Raw genomic sequence first — 22,238 nt, 5'->3', positions numbered from 1 at the left:
CTGCTTCTCGGATGTTGTCTGATCTGTGCTTTTCCAGCACCACTCTAATCTTTACATGCCTTACCCAATAAACGGGCTCTGTTGTGGACAGTGAGAGAACTTTTAGTACGGAACTCCATGTCCACGGTTACAGGAAGGATGGTTTAAATGCTGATTGAAACCCGGAAGCTGCAAATCAGAAACTTGCTTCTGGTTTAAATGTTGGGACATCGACGACTGTTAGTCAAATACTCCCTGGATTGGGCTGGAGTTTGTAGAGAAAGGGTTTGCTATACAACCCGGCTCTGTAATGGGATGTCTGTCACCCAAAGGCGGATCCAGGAATGCCTGTTCCACAGGGACATTATTAGCACAGAGACCCTCCCACTGCCTGGCAGTTCAGTCTGGGAGCTATGCTCCTGAGCAGAGCAGTTAGTAAACATCAGCCACTTGGAGCTATGAGCTATTTCTATCTAAGAAGCTTACCTAATCCAGATGTAACTGTCAGGATTTGCAGAGCGGCAGCGTGGCACGAGGGAAAGCCGCACGCAGCTTTTAAATTCCAAACGAAAAAGCGAACAAAATGCGGCTGTTTCCTCCGCAACAGCAGCCAAGTTATTCAAGAGTTTTAGCTACCGGCTATCGGAACTGAACTGTGGAAAGTTTTCTGAAGCGGTTGCCCAGGGCTAAAGCCTGCACTAGATTGTGGATGTATTGAGAACTGGCTTTCAGTTCCCCATCTGATGGCGAAGCCCAGGGTCACCTATGAGTATTCCGAGGCGGAGGATAAAAGCATCAGACTCGGCTTCTTCCTCATAATCTCCGGCATCATCTCCCTATTCATCCTCGGGTTTTGTTGGTTAAACCCCACGCTGAACAACATGCAGTGCAAGGCTGCTAACTGCACGGTGCTGTCGCTGCGGCACATCGCCGAAATGTCTGAGTGCACTTTCACATGTGGGGCAGATTGCAAAGGCACGTCGCTCTATCCCTGTCTCCAGATCTTCGTCAACAATTCCCAAACTAACAGCAAAGCGTTGCTCCATTATGATGAACAGCAACTCATTCGAAACCCTAAGGTAAAGTGAGCTGTTGATGTATCACCTTAAAAAGGCTTGTAATTAAGCTAGCGAAATGAACATTTAACAATGTTGTATACCTTCTGCAGTTGTGTTTTACAGCATCTTGTTTAGGGCCTGCAGTTTCTTAAATGCATTAATTGTACTTTCAGGAAAAAAAGCAACTTTTAGTTCGTTCAGAGGTTAAATCTTATTTAGAATTAGTATACAATCAGTAATTATTAATGTTACCTAACTGTCCAATAGATATGTACCATTATGCGTTGGTGGCAACACTGATCTCCTCAGTCGCCCCCCCGCCCGCCCCCCACCGGAGAGTTGAATACTTAATCCCAGTTGAGACTTCAATATACAACTAAGGACGTGCTGTCTTTTGGATAAAATATTTAACCAAATTCCTTGTGCCCTTCAGGTGGGTAAATCCCACAGCCCTCTTCAAACACACTCCCAGTGTTCTGGCCTGCCTTTACCAATCAAAACAACATCACCCAAACGTTATCCTTGAACTGATTAAAGAATTGGCTGCCTACATTTATAACAGTACTTCATTGATTGTAATGCGCTTTGGGAGGTCATTAAAGGTACAATATAAATGCAAACCTTTTCTTCAGTAAAAGTTTTTGATTTGCCTGAAAAACAGCTAATGGAACAAAGGCTTTAAAGATGCTTCCTGACTTTAATCAACAAGTAATTTTGTCTTTGGATAAGTCAAGATGAACCTTTTTAAAATCTCTGACCAGTTTGAGTGACATAGGTAATATAGGAGTAATGCATGAAAAAAGTGCTGTTATCCAATATGTCATATGTACCCATCAGTTCATTTAAAAAGAAAATATAGCTTTCTTTAAAAAAAAAGCCTTAATCACACATGCTAGTACTGTAAATGTCACAGAACCCTTGATTGAGTAAACTGTAGCTTAACTTGTCAAAATAACCAATTAATTTTTTTATAACCTGGTGTCATTCAAACGTACTTTAATCATATGCAACACAGTTATGTTTCTTGAAATTATTCCAGTTGTTCTACCTTAAGATGGTGAAATGTGAAGAACATCCAGACATAAACAGTACAAAGACTGGCGATAACTGGTATCTAGATGCAATTAGTTCCAATCGTGAAACATCACTGATATTCACCAGTCTCACTTGAACCCTTTTTTTTGGTTGGGAGAGGATCAGACCAGATGTGAAATAAAACCACACAGGCAAGAAAATAGAAATAATTATATTCCTTACTGTGTGCCAAAAAGAATTGGAATTGCCAGAGTTCCCAAACCTATTGAATCATTTTCATTCTGTGCTAGAGAGTATGGTTTGAAGATGAGGATTAGAAATTAGTGAGATACCCTTAAAATGAAATTTCCTGATGACACTTGTCCTATTGCTTTCCATCATGCAGAATATGCATTTCAGCAAAGACACTCTAAGGCCGACGGTGCCAGTAGAACTGCCTTCCTGTGTGAATCAGTGTCTTTGAAATTGCATGCTATCTTGCAACTTCTCAACAAAATAGGGCTGTCTATCTTTAAGACAGCAAGTTGCTGGAAGTTTGTGCGATACTGAATTGTGGAGAATATTCAGCATCCTCCCATTAGCTGAAAATGTATCTGACAGAAGGAGAAACGGTGATCAACCTGATATGTAGAACAAACTCATATAAAATCAAAGTTAAATACATGCAGTTAATGTTAAACCTTCCAGCTCAGCGAGCAAACCTACATCCAGAACCTCAACCTGAGCTACAAATCTCAAAACTAGTTAATTTTAAAGTTAGTTCTAATTAGTAATGCCATCTCATTGAGCCTCACTAAAATGTATCCCTACATTCAGTAGGTAGCACAGTTACATTTGAGTGAGAATTTGTGGATTTCCAAGTGCCTAATTGCAAAATCTAGACTAACATTTGGGGCATATAAACAGAGTCCTGGGATGCTATAGATTTTGACTTTTGATGTAACATTTAATTCTATATCTTATTTGACTCTTCTTCTGGTGCAATTGAATGCTTATATCCAAGATCACCAACCAGTAAAGCGAGAGAGTTCTCCTAGTGCCTAATATTAAACACGTTGCTGAGAGAAAGCCAACTCATCAGACAATCAATTATTGTTTGGACAATCTACCAATGAGCAAATGCCCTTCTATATTTACACCACAGGAGTCATTCCAGTTTCAAACAATTCACCATCTCCAAAACGCTTTTGAAAATTGAAACAAAGTCAAAAATCAGTACATTTTAAGAGTAACTTTGTAATATTTCTGTTACCTTACAGATATTGATCATTTATAAGTTGCATGCTTAGCAAAAGTTTATTACCTTTTTATATTCAATTCATTAAATATTATATTTTTCACAAAGCTTTTGGGAATGCCAATTATTGATGACTGACTTGTGTTTTATTTAGTCATGCCTTATAGTTTCTTGTTCCATTACATTGTCTTGGTGATAGATTTACCCTTCAGAATGTGTATTTAACATAGTCAATCCATAGTAAAGACAAATGCGCAAGTATTCATACTTGTCACAGGAAGGCAGACTTTCATTTTTCTGACTGATTAAATTAGTGCTTTGTATTTAGCAATTTGTCTTAACATATTGTTAGTTATTTTATCTGACTATGACATAAATGTATTACTAACCTTGTTACATAGTCAGAAATAACATTATCCCATGACACACTCATGTTTGATGTTTTACTGACATGTGAAAAGTTTGATAATAATGGATTATGGCAATAGATATTTGAAATAAATGAAGTATAGTTTAAAGGCTTCATTTCACTGTTTGAAGAGAAGAGGGGAAAGTACTCTCTTTGTGAATATTGATTTGGTTAAATAAGATTGGAATATAGACAATTTTAAACTGCCAACAAAAGTTAAACCAATTTGTCCTTTGTATTCCTTCTCATTCCCTCTCTACCCTTTCTATCTTGGCTCTTTTCACCTCACCCCTCTTTACCTTCTAGACACTTTCTTCTTTCCTTTCATATGTTCTCTCAAGAAAGGGAAAGTTTCACTTAGTACAATAACATGCCATCCAAGACTGACAATTATGCTGAACTTAGTCAGCAGTCAGAGACCAGAGAGTGTGGCTGCAGCTAAGGCCGATGAGGGGACTGAGAGGACAGGAGTGCAGGAGCCTTTATTCAACAGGTTCGTGTGTGGGGGTGGGGTGGGGGAATTAGTGGTTGGGCTGCGTGATAGATGAGCTGGCTGCCCATGGCACTGTGGTACAGGAAGTCATTAAAGTCTGATGAGCAGAAATGAAATTAGTGGTGGAAATGTTTGGGGACAGTATATAAGGGGGATTGACACTGTTCTCTGTGGGAATGAGCAAGAGTTTACAAGCTATATTACCTGCCCAGTGTTGGGGTCTAGAATGTGTGCTCAGTGCTGAGGGGTAAAGTATAGTGGGAAAGGGAAGCTCCAGTCATCACAGTCCATGTAAATTCAACATTGTAGGCAGGATGGAGAAAGAAGCCCTGCACAGTCAGAATGAGGAGCTAGGCACTAAATTAAGAAGCAGAACCTCAAATGTAATGATAGCTGGATTATGACCTAAACCACATGCAAATTGGCACAGAGTGACTAAGGTTAGGAAAATGAATCGTTGGTTCAAAGGCTGGCAAATCAGAAGTGAGTTTTCTGTTTGTGGGGTGCTGGCATTAGTATTGTGTGGGGGAAAATGTGGGCTGTGCCAATGGGACAATCTACACTGTTTCCAGTATGGTTCGAATGTTCCAGTGAGCTGTGTTATCTATAAAGTAGAGAGAGTTTTGAATGAAGTGTTGGGATAAGGGATCACATTTCAGGAAAAGTAAATAAAACAATCAAGGCAAAACAAGAAGGAAGGAATTAATATGGGAGCCAGTAAATTAACAGAAGTGGAAGGGATAGAATGAAAAAAATCTAAGAATAAATTAACAGATAATGCTGGAGGTTACAAATATAGGACAAAATTGAAAGCTTTGTATTTGAAACAAAACAGATGAACTATGAATGCAAATAGAAATAAACTAGTACATTTGGATAGCCATTGCAGAGATATTGTTATAGGCTGACCTGTATTTTGACCTGAATATTGGAGGGGAATGTGACATTTATGAAAGATAGGAAGCTAGGAGACAGTGGATGGGTGGCTCTGTTAGTTATTGTTATTAGCACAACAGTGAGGGCAAACAAGTTCCAGAAACCAGAATGTAGAAACAGTTTGGGTATACCTGAGAAATAATAAAGGCAGGAACTATATGTTAGGGTGGAGTATAAAGGACAAAATAACTTGGACTGCAAAAGAAAATGGCTTTGGTCTTTCTGATATTGAATTGGAGGAATTTTTGCTTGAGTACTACTGGATGTGGAATAAACAGCTTGATAGTTCATGACTGTGGAGGAGATTGGAGTGGTGGTGGAGCTATAAGGCTGAGTCTTTTCAACACGTGGAAACTAATACGACCTTTGTGCTTCCTTGCCTGACTCAGAACTTCTCCCGTCTTTGCTTTCAAATGTCCATCTCAGCACTAAGACTGGTTAAAGTCATGCTGATATTTTGTGATTGCAATCTTGGTGTGCTATTGCTTCTCTCACTCCTCCTTCATGATGTTTAATATCCCAACCACCTCCACCGTCTCTCCTTTATAGTTGACCTGTGATACCTACTATAGCCTGCTTCATATCTACCTCTGCTATAATGGTTGCATTTCCCAAGGCTCCAATTTTGGTCTTTTTCTCATTACTTTATGAATGGTGACTTTATCTGAGGAATGGAACAGTTGTGCTGTAAACAAATGACGTTTTAAAACAGTTCTCAACTTTGTGGTCCCATTCGTGACAACTTGATCATCTGTGTTGACTTGACTATTTAGCTACTCAATCAATGACTCTGAATCATCTTTGACTAAGAACTTGCTGCTTATGCTATTCGGCTTCCACCAAAGTTTGAGTCTGACATTGCCCTCTTCCCTATCATGTCTTTCGGAGTGAGCACAATACGATACTGAATGTTCTCCCTACTTCAGAGCTGAGTATCAAGGTTTATTTTCCAACTCTGGCCTCACCAGGCCCCAATATTACTGAAACTCCTATTTTGTGTCCTTGCCCCTGAGGCTATTATTCTGATTGTTTCTTTGCCAAGTTCCTGAGTTCTGTGCACATCAAATTAAAGTGCGTTCAAAGTTTCAGCACCATATGTTTCTGTTGTTTTAAAAACTCACTCCTATCTCCCCATGTGCCTTTCCAACCATTATCTCCTGTTAGTTTTCAAAATGGTTGTCCTAACCTACAAATCCTTCCCTGATTTTATTTAAAATAGTTCTACAACCCGTTCTGCCATTTGTTCCAAGAGATACCTTCCATCATCTAGCTCATCTATTCTGCATTCCTCACACCATCTCTGTCCACCTCTCCCTTGGCAAAAGGCAGTCCATCAATCTTCCATGTTGGCGCAGTCTAAGTTCCTGTTCCATAACATCTCTCTCTTTGCTTTCAAAAACTTCCTTAAAACCTACAACCGTGATCACTAGTTTTCATCTCCAACACACACACTTCACTGCTTAGTACCTGGTTATTTCCTCAGTGAAGAACTTTGCAATATTTTAATAGAGTCATGCAGCACAGAAACAGACCCTTCGGTCCAACTCGACAATGCTGACCAGGTTTCCCAAACTAAACCAGTCCCATTTGCCTGTGTTTGGCCCATTTTCCTCTCAATCTTTCCTATTATGTACCTGTCCAAATGTCTTTTAAATGTTGTAACTGTACCTGCATCTATCACTTCCTCTGCCTGTTCATTCCACAAACAAACCACCCTTTGTATGAAAAAGTAGCCTCTCAGGTCCCTTTTTAAATCTTACTCCTCTCACCTTAATATTCTGCCCTCTAGTTTTGAACTCCCCTATCCCAGGAAAAAGACCTTTTGCTGTTCACCTTATCTATGCCCCTCATGGATTAATAAACCTCTATAAGGTCACCCCTCAGCCTCCTACACTCCAGGTTAAGAAGTCTCAGCCTATCCAGCCTCTCCTTATAACTCAAATCCTCCAGTTCTGGCAACAACATTGAAAATCTTTTCTCTACCCTTTACAATTTAAGAACAGCCTTCCTATAGCTGGGCAGCCAGAACACTACACAGAAGTTGTGATGTGGACGTTTTGAGATTTTTCTTCTTAAATGAGATTGGTAATCATTATTTAACTTCTGCTTAAAGAAAAGCCTTGCTGTAAAATTCTAAGGTTGTACAAGGAGTGATATATGGAAAATGGCAGACCTTTTTAAGATTAGAGATTTGAATTTTCAATTTGTAATTGAATGAGAAAGCAACAAGATTTCATGTTCTAAGACATTTGCAAAGTTTAAAAATCACACAACACTAGGTTATATTCCAACAGATTTAATTGGAAGCACTAGCTTTCAGAGGTTGTTAACCGCCTGATGAAGGAGCAGCACTCTGAAAGCTAGTGCTTCCAATTAAACCTGTTGGACTATAACCTGGTGTTGTGATTTTTAACTTTGTATACCCCAGTCCAACACAGGCATCTCCAAATCATAAGATATTACAGTAACCAACATATTAAATGCAGTATTGACTAAACACTATACTGTAGTAATCTATTCCTGAAGTGACAGAACAGAATGTTTAACATTGTGGAAAACCTGTTATCAGGTACACATTTCCCTGTCTTTTATGTTGACCTCAAATTCTCCCAGAATTCAAGATGATTCTTGGCTCCTCAGGATTTACTGCTATTCTTTTTCTTTCTTAGCCTGGAAATGTACTTATGATGAAAGCATCATTTGAGATTCTCCCTCCAGCACATTAGATTAGCTAAGGTGAATCTAATCGCTTTTTTTCAACTGCTTTCAAATTTGTTCTTTTCAACCAAGCATGACATAAAAGACTAAAATTCCCTGGAATTTATATCCTCATAATTTAGCAGTGACTGCTCCTAGCATTGAGTGAGTTATAAATGTTGGGTAATATAAAATCTGCACCAGTTGGCAAGTGAGTTCTTGAAGGTTGGGGCAATTTGCTTGCTGGATCTTTAATCTGTGAATAGTTAATGAGAGCCTTGTAGATAACCAGTGAAAAGGTGTTCTGTTTCTCTCAGAAATATCCCTCGCCCTGCTGTATATAAAAGATTTTGTCCTTTCTTCTTAAGTTGTGCTCATTCATCTGTTACATTTATTCAATCAAGACTTGATTGTCATACATTATCCAATATGCTTAACATTAGCACAATGTTTTCAAGAGGTTGCTGCAGGCCTTTTACACATCAGAACAGTCAACTATTATGATTTCAATTCAGCAATAGTCGACCTACCTTGGACAGTTTATCTCTGTGTGGGATGTTTTGCTCCTTCAGTATTTCTGCCTTCATCTATCATTACAGAGAACCAGCGATATTCGCTAAAAGCCCACCTCGTTTTCAAATGGCCAACTTGCAAATTAAAGTTCCAGCTGCTGAGTACTAGTACAGATTAATAGTTAATAATCGTATCAGTGTGTGTAAAACATTGCTCAACGCATTCAGTCGTGTAAAATTTTTAAAAACAATGTGCTTCTGGTGAAGCTGCCAAAAGTTTTGACCACTTTAGCATTTTAAAAATACAATATTGAGAAAGATGACCTATGCTATATACAAATTCCCATTAATATTTTAGAAAGAAACAGTTACAAAGGTATTCTATTTAGTTCAAAGGATTTGTCTCAATTTGCAGAAGCATTATGCTTAAGTCTTAAGGTTTGCATGCAAATTTGTAGCTAGGGGTGCTGGTTGCCGTGGTTGTGGGTATGTTCTCTGAGCTGGGAAGTTGATCTAGGAAACAGCAGGAATGGCACCAATAAATTCCAGAAGACACAGTAGTACTTTGCAGGAGGCTCTAAAGCATTGAAGGTATCACCTAGACAGGGGACGAAACGTCTGCAAATCAACTTCCCAGCTCAGCGAACGTACCCCCAACCACGGCTTATTAAGTGTTTTCTAAGATATTCCACAATATCAGTTATTCCAATCAAATTCATTATTCTCCTCTTAATTTGTTTCTTGCCAACCAAGAAATGTCTGAAGGCCTTGGACACTGCAAAGGCTTTAGGCCTGACAAGATCCTTTGTGATAGTACTGAAGATAAACACTCCACATCTAGCTGAGTTGAAAAGTTTGGTGCTGGAAAAGTGCAGCAGGCCAGGCAGCATCCGAGGAGCAGGAGAATCGACGTTTCGGGCATAAGCCCTTCTTCAGGAATGAGGCTGGTGCGCCAAGCAGTCTGAGATAAAAGGTTAGGGGTGGGGAATTTGGGGGAGGGGCGCTGGGAATACAATAGGTGGAAGGTGGTGAGGGTGATAGGCCGGAGAGAGGGTGGGGCGGAGAGTTCGGGAAAAAGATTGCAGGTCAAGAGGGCGGTGCTGAATCCGGGGGTTGGGACTGAGATAAGGTGGGGGGAGGGGAAATTAGGAAGTTGGAGAAATCGACATTCATCCCGTGTGGTTGGAGGGTTCCTAGGCGGAAGATGAGGCACTCTTCCTCCAGGCGTCGTGGCCAGGGTCTGGCGATGGAGGCGGCCCAGGACCTGCATGTCCTTGGCGGAGTGGGAGGGGTAGTTAAAGTGTTCAGCCACGGGGTGGTTGGGTTGGTTGGTGCGGGTGTCCCAAAGGTGTTCCCTGAAATGTTCCGCAAGTAGGCGGCCTATCACCCCAATATAGAAGAGACCACGTCGGGTGCAACAAATACAGTAAATGTGTGTGGAGGTGCAGGTGAATTTGTGACGGATATGGAAGGATCCCTTGGGGCCTTGGGGGGGAGGTGTGGCCGCTTGGCACACCAGCCTCATTCCTGAAGAAGGGCTTATGCCTGGAACATCGATTCTCCTGCTCCTCGGATGCTGCCTGGCCTGCTGCACTTTTTCAGCACCACACTTTTCAACTCTGGTCTCCAGCATCTGCAGTCCTCACTTTCTCCTATCACATCTAGCTGAGCCAATCAACAAGTTATTCTAGGACAATGTACAAAGTTACCCAGATATGTCTTGTCCACCAAAAGCAGGACCAATCCAATCTGACCAATTAGCACCTTATCTGCCTCCTGAGCTACACAGCAATAGCCTATTCCCTGATTCACTGTTTGGGTTCTACCAGAGCTCAGTCACTTATGATTTCATTTTTAGACCAAATCTACAATGGACAAAAGAGCTAAAAGTGAGCGGTGAGTTGACCATGAATGCCAATGACATCAGCATAATGTTGGACCAAGTGTGGCTTTGAGAGCCTTATCCAACCTAGAGTCAGTGGGAATTGTGGGCCAGGAGGTTGGGGAGGGGGAAGATGCTCTCCACTGGTTAGAATCATGCATTGCATAAAAGAGGATAATTAGATTGTTGGAGGTTAAAAGTCAATCCTGTCAACGTCTTTGCTATGATTCCAGCTGAGAGGAATACTGGATCATTCAAATCTTAGTGAAACCGGACCTGATAAGGCTTGACTTTGTTTACCATTGAGGTCAGCCACATTTACATTTAACAGAAAACATTAAAGTTTATTACACTAGTGATAACAAAAAACTACCGATTTACACTCTATAATAACTATAAAAACAAAGATAGATTCAACTTCTTTAACCTGACAATTTTACTGACCCCCAAATCTCCACGAAAAGTCACCCCATTTCCATGCTCAGCTGAAACTGCTCTAAATCATTCCTATTACAAATTTCACATGTGTATTCACTCAATGCTTATTTTTAATGCCTTTACTCAAGACCCTTAAAATGGACTGCTAAATCAATTCTTATATTGTTTAATATTAATTCCCTAAACCGATGTCTTCAACAACCTTGTAGGATGTTTAACTCTGAGAAATCTCCACAATTCCACTTTTTGGAATTTTCTTCCTTTTGACTTCTAAGCAACTTGGGACTGCTTTCCCTCAATGACCACATGCAAATAATAGCAGTAGTTATTAATTAATAACAAGTACCTCTGCTATTGTAGACTTCTCTCTCAATGTTTCTGTATCGCACTCCCAAACCCCTCTCTGGATTGTAAATTTCAAACCACTAAGTACCTTAGCAATGATCTCCATGGGTGGTTTACTAGATATTTAGCTACAATCATATGCCCTCTTAAAAATATTGTTTTGAACTTGCTGCTCAAAATGAGTTTGACTAAATGTCAGACCTTCACTGAACAGAAAACTAAATTCATTTTCCCTCTTCTTTAAAATCCATATTACAAAAATCTTTACACAGGTCATTGCTACAAGCATTCATTTGGGTAGACATAGTGTTTTATTCCCTCACAAGATTAGTACATCATTAGCTAGGCCAGCATTTATTGCCCATTCTGAAAGAGGGACAGTTAAGAGTCAAATACATTACTATTAGTCTGGAGTCACATGTTGAGCAGACCAGGTAAGGGCAGCAGTTTCCTTCCCTAGAGGAGGTTAATGAACCAGGTGTGCTTTTCCTGGCAATCGGTAATGGATTCATTGTCATCATTAGACTCTACCATTGCATGACAAGAACCCCCTTTTCATCAGGATGTGTTTTCCAATAAACCTGTCCAGTGATAGTATTACACTTCTGGAACAGGTAGAATTTCAAACCAGTCCTCTTGGCTCAGGGGTAGGAACACTACCAAAACAAAATCTGAAATAGCTGGAAAAACTTGGCAGCATCTGTGGAGAGAAAGCAGCATTAATGTTTGGGGTCCAGTGACTGTTCTTAAGAAGTTCTGCTGGTTATCTTGGTCTTGCTGCCATCTGTCCTATATTGTTGATAGGACGGATCAACAATATAGATAGACAGACAATGAGAGGAGGGTGAGAGGGGAAAGATATAAGAGACCTAAGGGCCAACTTTTTCACAGAGGGTGGTGCATGTATGGAATGAGCTGCCAGAGGAAATGGTGGAGGCTGGTACAATTGCAACATTTAAAAGGCATCTGGATGGATATCTGAATAGGAAGGGTTTGGAGGGATATGGGCCGGGTGCTGGTAATTGGGCCTAGATTGCATTGGGATATCTGGTCGGCATGGACAAGTTAGACCGAAGGATCTGTTTTCGTGCTGTCTCCAAGTACAAAGTAATTGCTGGGGCCAAGGAACTTAAAAAGCAAAAAAGCTGGAGAAAATTTAAACTTTGATGTTTGGAGTTGAAATAAAATCTGAAGTGATCGAACAAATTTATTTTAGGTAATAGAAGTTGTAAATCTAAAACATTACTTTGAAGTAACTTTTAAAAGTAAGACAAGGGGGTGTCCAAACTGTTCAGAGAAAATACAAGGACTAATATTACTAAAGATTGTTCAACATGTGGGATGAACTTCCAGGTAACGCAATGAAGGTAAAAATACCTAAAACAATTCAATGCTGTCAATACAGCTCCTAAGAGTTTTCTGGAGGAATTAATTAAGATGGATCTAAATATTTGCCTGACGATGAATATTTTGGAACCAACCTTTGATGTTTCTATGCCTTCAGTGTGCAGATAATTTTGGTGACTACCAAATTCCACAGTCAACAAGCATCTCTCTGAAGAAGAACATCATGTCATGTTTTAGATGTGCACCTTTTCAACTAAATTGGAAATCAAAAAGAGATCTCACTCTCGCGCTCTCTCTCGCTCGCTCCTTCTTGCTGTTACTTTTATTAGATTACATTACAGTGTGGAAATAGGCCATTCGGCCTAACAATTCCACACCGACCCGCCGAAGCGCAACCCACGCATACCCCTATATTTACCCCTACACCTAACACTACGGGCAATTTAGCATGGTCAATTCACCTGACCTGCAGATCTTTCGACTGTGGGAGGAAACCGGAGCACCCCCACGCAGACACTGGGAGAATGTGGAAACTCCACACTGTCAGTCGCCTGAGGCAGGAATTGAACCCGGGTCTCTGGCGCTGTGAGGCAGCAGTGCTAACCACTGTGCCACCGTGTCGTGTCTCCTTTTTTCTAATTGACAGAGTTCTGATGGAGAATGCCGACGTGGACATTTATTGACTTTACAGATGTTAACTACATTTTTTTTTTGTATCCAATATTTCCCTCAGTTAAAAGGTTGCATCATCCACATGAGGTGGACTGGTAAATTTGCAGGAGATAACATTTGAGTGACAAGATTACATTTTGATGTTGGAGTATGGCCAACAAAGGACACTGTAGTAAACTAATAGAACGTGCTGCTTCTTGTTAACATGTTTTCTTTTCAAGCTTGTACATTTCATGAGATTCTTAGTCAATGCTTTGTCATAACACAGTTCTCATTTTATACAGTGTTCCTATATTCCTCCTTGTGAAAGAGACAATCAGAAAAACTCAGAGAATGTTATGAGTTGGCATGATTATTGGAAGGAAGAAATAGGCTCTCAGACTTTTATGTGCTATATAAATCAACAACGAAGGTAAGACTGAGAAAATACCCTGCGCACAACCACAGGAATTATTTTTACATACCTTTGTATTTAGTGTTTTATTAAATATACAGCATTAAAAATTTCCCTACAGCACATCAGTTGACTGTGACTTGTGCATTTGATATGAAGATGCAAATGATCTAGATGTTTGTCTTCACAGCTAGAGTTTCAAGTTTCAAAGCATATTAGAGATGTTACAGAATTGTTATGCCGACATCAGGAGTGCCCTTAAATTGCTTTTAAGAGTTTTAAGTACTATGTAGATGATGCACAGAGGAAGGCCTTGTATCAAGGTTTGCATGCCATTCAGTGAACCCACCCAGTTTTGGAATTGAAAGGAATGTAAGAAAAATCTGTTAGCTTTGTAGAAATTGTGTGATCTACCCCTGCCAGATTTCTCCTGTCTGAGTTTCTCCCAGATGATACTTTAATGCCCATGTGGTTAAAGTGGAAATCTATCCTACAAAAACGTAAATGTCACACTTCAAACATGGTAAAATATTTCAAGGCACTGCAGAAGAATGTTCACCAACAAAATTTGAGACCCAGTCGCCCATAGTACAGATGACCAGAAGCTTGGCCAAATAGGTAGGTTTGAAATGTGACATTAACCCAAGTGAGAAAGGCACAGGTACCCATGTAGCTTTATAATTAACTGATTTTCTAGATTTCCTTCCTGAAATATTTTATAACCTCTGTCCATTATGTTTACTAATCTGCTCGTGCTTATGAAAAGATATCACATAAGTACTGATTTAATTAGATAACATAATTAACCCCCCAAAAATTATTTTTATTCATTTGTGGGACATGTGTTGCTGGCTGGCTAGTATTTATTGTCTATTGGTAGCTGGCTTTGAGAAGGTGCTGCATTCCAAGGCCCCCCTCAGTTCTGAAATGGAACTTGGGACATATGCAAACACTTTAATGTAAAATGTCCTGGATGCCATGTTGGTAAAGGGATCAGATGCACATGCTTAATGATTCTAAGAAATTTCACCACCAGCATTTGGTTCCTTTCATTTGTGAATCACTTTAAACTTAAGTTCGGTATCAGAATTTGAATGAATTCGGAGTATCCCAGATGATGAATAAGATAAATTCCAGTTGCAGTAATGTCGCAGTGGTTTGTGGAGGAAGGGGATTGGTGGGTAAGGCCAGAAGGGTGCCATGCCACCGTGTGGCACATGTTCTCCTGGAAGGAATGTGGGTCTTAGCAGGAGGACGAGTGCATGCTGAAGGCAGTCCCATCTCCATTGCCATGAACCGCTCACTGAATATGTTACAGAGCTTTCAGTCATCTGACCTGATATGTGGCTCAGTGTCATACTTTGTTTTATAAAATGCCTCTGGGCATTTCATTATTTAAAGACTTTATAAACTTAAAGTTTTATAAGTTGACATTGTGAAAGTGATCTCGGGAAACCTGCAGTAACTGCAACCCTGACCAGTGGATGAGATAACATCAGCAAATTACTTCAAATATGAAAAAAAGGTGTTTGGTTAGACGTTGATAAAAGTGATTCAGAGACAGAGTGCTGGAGATACTCAGCATGTCTGGAAGTATCTATGGAGAGAGAAACAGAGTTAATGTTTCAAGTCCAACATAACTCTTTGTAATGAGAAAAGGGTGGTTTTGCCATGCATATTTGAATAAGTAGTTTGCTTCCTTGGTTAAATTGTTGAAATATATATTTGTATGCTGTTTATTTTTCAAGTGTACTGCTCACTAAGATTGTGTTTTGGGTTCTTTTTTAGACCTGATGATGCGCTTTTGAAGCGTGCCCATGATGAAAATGTTCTTTTGCACTGTGTACTCTGGCCTCTCCTTACTCTCCTGGTGGGTGTCCTGATTGTGCTTTTGACAATTTGTGGTAAGAGTCTTGCTGTTCGAGCAGAAGCACTGCAGAAAATGAAGTACTCCTAGTGAGAAGACTGATCAGAAGTGGCAATCAGGCAGCATTCTTACAGGCAAATAATCAACAGTATATTCAAAGGCAAATCCTTGATGACAAAGGCCTGAAATCATTTTATGCAAGTGTAGACTTACAAAGTTTTGAATGATTTAAGCTGCTGGGAGGACTGAAGGCTTGATGATTGAATATAAATGCTTGAAATTTGGCATGAAGATTCTATCACTTCATTACTGAGAGAAAAAATGCAACCGATGTAATGTACCTTAGCTGTTTCCTTTGATTCATTTTCAATTCAGTTATCCTCGTTTCTGGAATATTTTGCGAGTTAACTGCAGCCCAACATTTTTGTTAATCTTAGTTAGAAGAAAATGCCCAGAACCCTTGTTGTTAACTATTTTTCAAAGATCTGTACTTTGTAATGATGTAAAGATGAAATTGTTAATGAATGGTTTTAAAAATAAAGTCTTCTGCAAATACTGATATTTTGTCTGGTCACCTTTTAGGGAGTAATGTAAGAACTTCCTTTATTTTTCCCACATTGCTCAAAACACCAGGAGGTGTGGATATACCTCAAATTGATGCAGTTCAAAAGGAAGCGTTTTGACCGGTTGTGACTGTGCTGCGTTTTTGAAAGTGATAACCAATGAATCCTACTCCCCTAATCTTTTTCAAAGTAAGTGTTTGCACCTCATATGTTTATCTAATTCGCTTTAGAAAGTTATTATTGAACCTGTTTCCAACATTCATTCAGACAGTGAGTTCAGATCATCATTACTTCCTGAATACACTTTTGCCTCCTACAGCATTTAGTTCTTTTATCAATTATCTTAGCTCCACTTTTGGAACAAGAAGTGCCTAAATTGAGGATTCAGTTGATGTTTGTGTTTTGATGAACATACAGGTGCAATGAAGTTGAACTCTGATTATGTTTTACATAAAATATGATAATTGCTACTTGAAAACCTCTGACAAGCCTTTGGGGTGAAATAGTAACATGGATTTACATAAGCAAGGGAAAAATAACTCATTTGAAACATCTGGCCAGGTTTATTATAATGTCATGTTGTAGAGTCAGTAGTTCTTACTATAGAAACCTTAGTTCCTATTTGATTCATTACTGGGGCTAATCAGGGCTCACTGAAAACTCAACTGTCGTGAATGCAAACTAAATGCCAATGCTAACTTTTGGATCATTATTATTTCTTATTTTTAAGAAATCAAATCATTTGGGTTTTGATTTGTGTTACAAAATGAAGGAAGTGGAATTCAATATCTTGTCTCCACTATTTTAACATGTTCAAAGTAGTAATGTTCTCTCAGGAAAAAGTCCTGTGTTTAAAACTCTTAAGCTTACAAGATAAGAGCAAGTAAATTACTAAGAAGGGAAAACAACTGAAAAATACCTTTTTGGAAGGATGGAAGAAATTAGTCATTAGAGATGTACAGCACAGAAACAGACCCTTAAGTCCGACTCGTCCATGCCGACCAGCTATCCCAACCCAATCTCGTCTCACCTGCCAGCACCCGGCCCATATCCCACCAAACCCTCCTTATTTGTATACCCATCCAGATGCCTTTTATATGCTACAATTGTACCAGCCTCCACCACTTCCTCTGGCAGCTCATTCCATGCATGCATCACCCTCTGTGTGGAAAAAGTTGCCCCTTAGGTTTAGTGAGAGGGGAAAAAATATAACAGACATATGTCCTTTAGTTCTGGACTCCTCACCCCAGGGAAGAGACTTTGTCTATTTATCCTATCCATGCCCCTCATGATTTTATAAATCACTATAAGGTCACCCCTCAGCCTTTGATGCTCCAGGGAAAACCGCCCCAGCCTATTCAACCTCCTCCAACTCCAATCTTCCAACCATGGCAACATCCTTGTAAATCTTTTATCAACCCTTTTAAGTTTCACAACTTCCTTCCAATTGGAAGGAGACCAGAATTACATGCAATATTCCAAAAGTGGCCTAACCAATGTCCTATAATTCTGCAACATAACCTCCCAACTCCTGTACTCAATACTCTGACTAATTAAGGAAAGCATACCAAAAGCTTTCTTCACTATCCTATCTACTTGTGACTCCTCTTTCAAGGAGTTATGTACCTGCACTCCAAGGTCTCTTACTTTCAGCAACACTCCCTAGAACCTTATCAATAAGTGTATAAGTTCTGCTAAGATTTGCTTTCCCAAAATGCAGCACCTTGCATTTATCTAAATTAAACCCCATCTGCCACTTCTCAGCCCATTGGCCCATCTGATCAAGATCCTGTTGTAATCTGAGGTAACCTTCTTCGCTGTCCACTGCACCTCCAATTTTGGTGTCATCTGTAGGAATTCCTCAAGTTTTGTTAACTAGCTCGCTTTCTGCAAGTTTGAAGTATTTTATACTAAAATTTGAAGTTTAACTTTTACTGTTAAAAGTTTACTTTCTGTACAAATTTATTTAAGCATTAGCATGTGAATTCATGCTAATGTACAATTTGCACATAAATCCAATTTCTAAAAGTGATATTGAAAATTAGAAGCAGGTGGCTGTTGGTTATGTCTGAGGGTTTTTTAAAAAAAGAACAAAGTCAGCGAGTCATGCCAGATTAAATCCAGCATTTGTCAGAAAACAGCAGGTGATGTCAGACCCCTGATATGTATATGATGGTTGAGTAAAGACGTAAAGCCGTTAGCTTTGCTTCCCATTTAGAAGAATCTAGGATTGAACAAGTCTTTAATTCAGTTTAGAAGACACTAGAGTTGAGTGCAAAAAGTAAGTTTAATTTCTTTCCAAGAAGGAGTTCAGGGCAGTTCAGCGAATAGGTTGCTCTTGGATGTTATTGCAATGACTAGACCATCAAAATGGATTTGAATGTTGCTAAGAGTTTTTTGGGAGTAGAATACTTAAGTGGATTATTTTAAATCTTTTAATGAGATTAAGCAGAGGCATTTAGTTTATGAAACTTCCAAACGAGGAAAGTTTTTGGTTAGATATTTGCAGGTTGTTAGAACTGAGAAAGTATAGACGTTAGATTTTCAACAAGTTCATATCCGAAAACTTCAAATGACTCATTGAGTTCCTTCCACAGCCCATAGCCAAGAAACTGCGAGGAGCCAGTGAAGTAGAGCCCTAAAGAGTTAACTAGGAAAGTACTTTCTCTGATCTTGAGTTTGTTTCATGGATAGTGTAAGGAAAGGATTTGAGACTTTGTTTTGTGTGTGTTTAAGATCATTATAACTGTATTAAATGTTTAAGTAGATTAAGTTTTTGTTTTTTTTTTATTTGTGAGTAATAAATGTCTGTTGATAAAGAAAATTTGCAGCTTCATATGACTATGTCTCCGTGACTAACCCTCGTGCTAACTAAATAAACAAAACAAATGTCATCCATCAGGTTTTATTTAGGTTCTGGTTTGTCCACCTGGGATTGTAACAAGTGGAGGCGGTAGGGCAGGATTTGAATTAATTAAATTTACAGGGGATCTGTGTCTCCTCTAAAGAAGCAGATACATGGATGTTCTGAACATAATATAGGACTGTTATTGCAAGGACTGGACCATCAAAATGGATTTAAATGTTGCTAAGAGTTTTCTGGGAGTAGAATTTATAACAATAAATTATTTTAAATTTTCCAATGAGCGGACATTTGGAATTTGAAAGAAGGAAACCTGAAAAAAGACTCTTGGAAAGGGAGGATAAAGAAAGAAAAACAAAATTGTGAATGAAGGTTAAATTGAAAAGAGAAGAAATTGAAGCAGATGGTGGCTCAGGAGATTGAACTTAAAAAGCTTAAATTCTGAAGAAATTTGAAAATCAGACAGTATGACTTGGCCAGATAAAGAAAGAGAAATAAGAGGCAATAGATGATGGGATAATCTTCTGATTCCATTGAGGGATTTATTTTGATTAAAAATCTATATTTAGTGGCTAAATTTATGACAATGAAGTCACCTTTATTTTAAAAGGTAGCTATGCAGTCAAAATGGCCTAAAGATGTTTGCACCTTTTTAATGTTATAGTGTGTTTTGACAGGTACAACTATAGGACAAACTATTCAGAAGTCTCACAGCACCAAGTTATACTTCAAGTTTATTTAAAAACACAAGCTTTCAAAGTGTTGTTCCTTCCTCAGGTGAAGCACTTCACCTAGGAGCAGTGCTCCAAAAGCTTGTGATTTTAAATAAAACAGTTGGACTATAACCTGGTGTTGTGAGACTTCAGACATTGTCCATCCCTGTCCAACACTGGCATCTCCACATCAAGACAAACCAATCTCATTGTAGACAGCTGGGTTTAGAAAACTGCAGTATTGAAACAAATCCCATTAAAAGGAATGTATTGCATCATGGGAAATGACATGGCTAGTTCACAAATATTGACATCACAGAGGCTAAGAGGACCAGGGGCAGGAACTGAAATTACGGGCCCTAGTGCTGTTCTTGGCCTACGCCTGTGGCTCCCAATCCAAGCATTGCAGCCATCCCCAACCCAAATACACTGGGTCCAATAGAACCCCAGGCCTTGGTCATTGGCCCTTGATGTAACCTTCACCTGGGTCCCGAGTGGAACAGTCAACAAAAATACAATAAACTAATTGTAAGGGAGACAATTCTGGCCTGTTTTATGACTGTGTTGTGACTAGAACTCAGACTTATGGAATTAGACAACAAGAATGGGAATCTATTGGAAAAAAAAACTTGAAAGCTCAACTATTGGATGCAATTTTCAAAAATTCAAGTTAGATTAAATATAAAGAGAATGGGGCTAACATATTTAGCTGATTTCCTTTCATAAAAAATGAAATGAGTGGATCTTGAACTGAAAGCATTGGCAGGTCACTTGATTACAGAGGAACCTCTATTATCCGGCATTCAATTATCTGAATTTTGGATTATCCGGCAAGATCACAAGGTCCTGAGGCTTGGCTAAATTGGGTTATCTGGCATTTGAACGTTTGGATACGATACTCCCTGCCTGTGTCATTCAGATAATTGCGGTTCCTCTGTATTAGGAAAACCACAGTCTAAATTATTAAAACATTTTTATTGGTCAGGATTATGTAAAAAATATGTTCAGAGTTGCAATACCAGTCAGATAGTGGAGGAATCCAAACTATCAATTAATCCTGCGCCTTTAATCCCAATACCAGTTTTAAAAGAACCCTTTAGGTAGGTCTTAATAGATAGTTTTAGGTAGGGACACTAAACTAAGAATGGAAAGTGACTGATCATGTTTCATCGTGGGCTGAAGGGCCTGTTCTGTGCTGTACTGTTCTATGTTTATGGATAAGCCAACAAGATTTCCTGAAGCAGTGCCTGTGGGGAAAATAAATACCGCAAAAATGATTGTGTAAAAGTTAGTGCAATATTTACAAGATATGGCTGACCCAAAGAAATAAAACTGGATCAAGGTTCAAATCTTGTCACAAATATTCAAATCGGGAATGGAGTCATAGAATCATTCAGCATGGAAACACCAGGTTGGAAATAAAGCAATTTACATTTTCTGATTATTATCCATGATCTCAAGGAATGTTGGAAACTGGTGTCAAACTTTAAAGAACATGAAGATCTAATCTAATGAACAGAGTTCATTGTCAGGAATATCTGAAAGATTTGGGAAATAATTCCACAGACACTGGTATCCCATCACTAAACCACTCTTTATTTACATGTGCACAATACTTGACACTAATCTGGCTTCCTTCAAGACAGCTTTCATTGAACAGAACCTCTGACATCCTTTTTACGTCGGTCAGCAAGGGCTCTGTGATTGGACCAGATTAACAGCTGCAGTCAGGGTACTCATTCTGAGGTCCACCTGGCTGACCTTATGACAATAACTGCAATTAGGTTAGAGAATTTATTTTTGTTACAGTTTGCCATTTGAATGCTCCTAGCAGTCCACAGTATTCAATCCTTTTATAATGATATAAGGACATGAGTTGGGAAAACCATATAGATTGATTTGATTACAGAGAAATTTAGAAATTAAGGCTCGGAGACTACACTTCAAGCCAATGTTTTGAGTTTGAGGGAAACAATCCAAAGCATTTAAGTTGGCCAAAAAGCATTTGAAGAGTGCCAGACACATACATTGGGAAAAAATGGAATGGATGATATGGCCAGTGTTCAAATTTTGTGGAGGAGATATGGGGAACTATTAAAGGCAAAGTTCATTAGACCTTATCAAATCCAAAAGAAACTTAATGATGCAGATTCTGTTGTGAGTACTCCTGCCAGGAGCAAAAAATTGGTGTGTGTGTGTGTCATCTTAATATGTTTTAGAGGCATTATGAGAGGGAAGATAGTAAAGAAGTTTTAGTGGTTGTGAAAGAAAGAGAGAGAGAGAGAAATGAAAATCAGAACAATGGGAGAATGAATCAGAAATTGAAAATTCACAAATTAATCCTCCAGTAATGTGATTGGTTTAAATATAAGTACTTAACTGGTTTAATAGTGTAATATTTTATTTTTCAGAAATCTGTTGAAGTGACTTATAAAGGGTATTTAGGACTCATAAGACAATTTCTATGAATAGGCTAGGAAAAATGCCTTGGGTTATACATGATGGTAATGACTGGGATACATTTCACATAAACAAGCAACAGCCTTGTAAACTCAATCCAGAAAAATTAGCTCAAAGGAGGAATGCAATCAAGTTCACAATGGGCAATGACATATTGAACAGATTTATACTAGCTGGAGCTGACTTGTTATGATGTTGTCAAAATCAATGAGTTACAACGATTCCGTATTGATTATTGTTATGAAGATGTGGGTGTATGTTACCTTTTAAGAGTGTTGAGAGCTAGCAGAACTACCTGACACAGCCCCAAGTATTCTGAATAAGGTACCAATGTGACA

The 22,238-nt window shown here is 39.0% G+C and overlaps 1 protein-coding gene across 1 annotated transcript; it reads left to right on the top strand.

Annotated features, from left to right (window-relative positions):
- Window positions 1-224: 224 nt before the first annotated feature.
- Window positions 225-15,858, top strand: LOC122559764 (calcium-activated potassium channel subunit beta-4-like). Its single transcript, XM_043709752.1, has 3 exons — window positions 225-1,058; window positions 13,325-13,452; window positions 15,223-15,858. Exons 1-3 carry the CDS (start codon window positions 723-725, stop codon window positions 15,389-15,391), a joined length of 633 nt encoding a protein of 210 aa, XP_043565687.1. The 5' UTR covers window positions 225-722; the 3' UTR covers window positions 15,392-15,858.
- The last annotated feature ends 6,380 nt before the right edge of the window (window positions 15,859-22,238 follow it).

This window comes from Chiloscyllium plagiosum, chromosome 19 (assembly GCF_004010195.1).
Source record: "Chiloscyllium plagiosum isolate BGI_BamShark_2017 chromosome 19, ASM401019v2, whole genome shotgun sequence".
NCBI classification, from domain to species: Eukaryota; Metazoa; Chordata; class Chondrichthyes; order Orectolobiformes; family Hemiscylliidae; genus Chiloscyllium; species Chiloscyllium plagiosum.
This window is presented reverse-complemented; position numbering and strand designations above follow the sequence as displayed.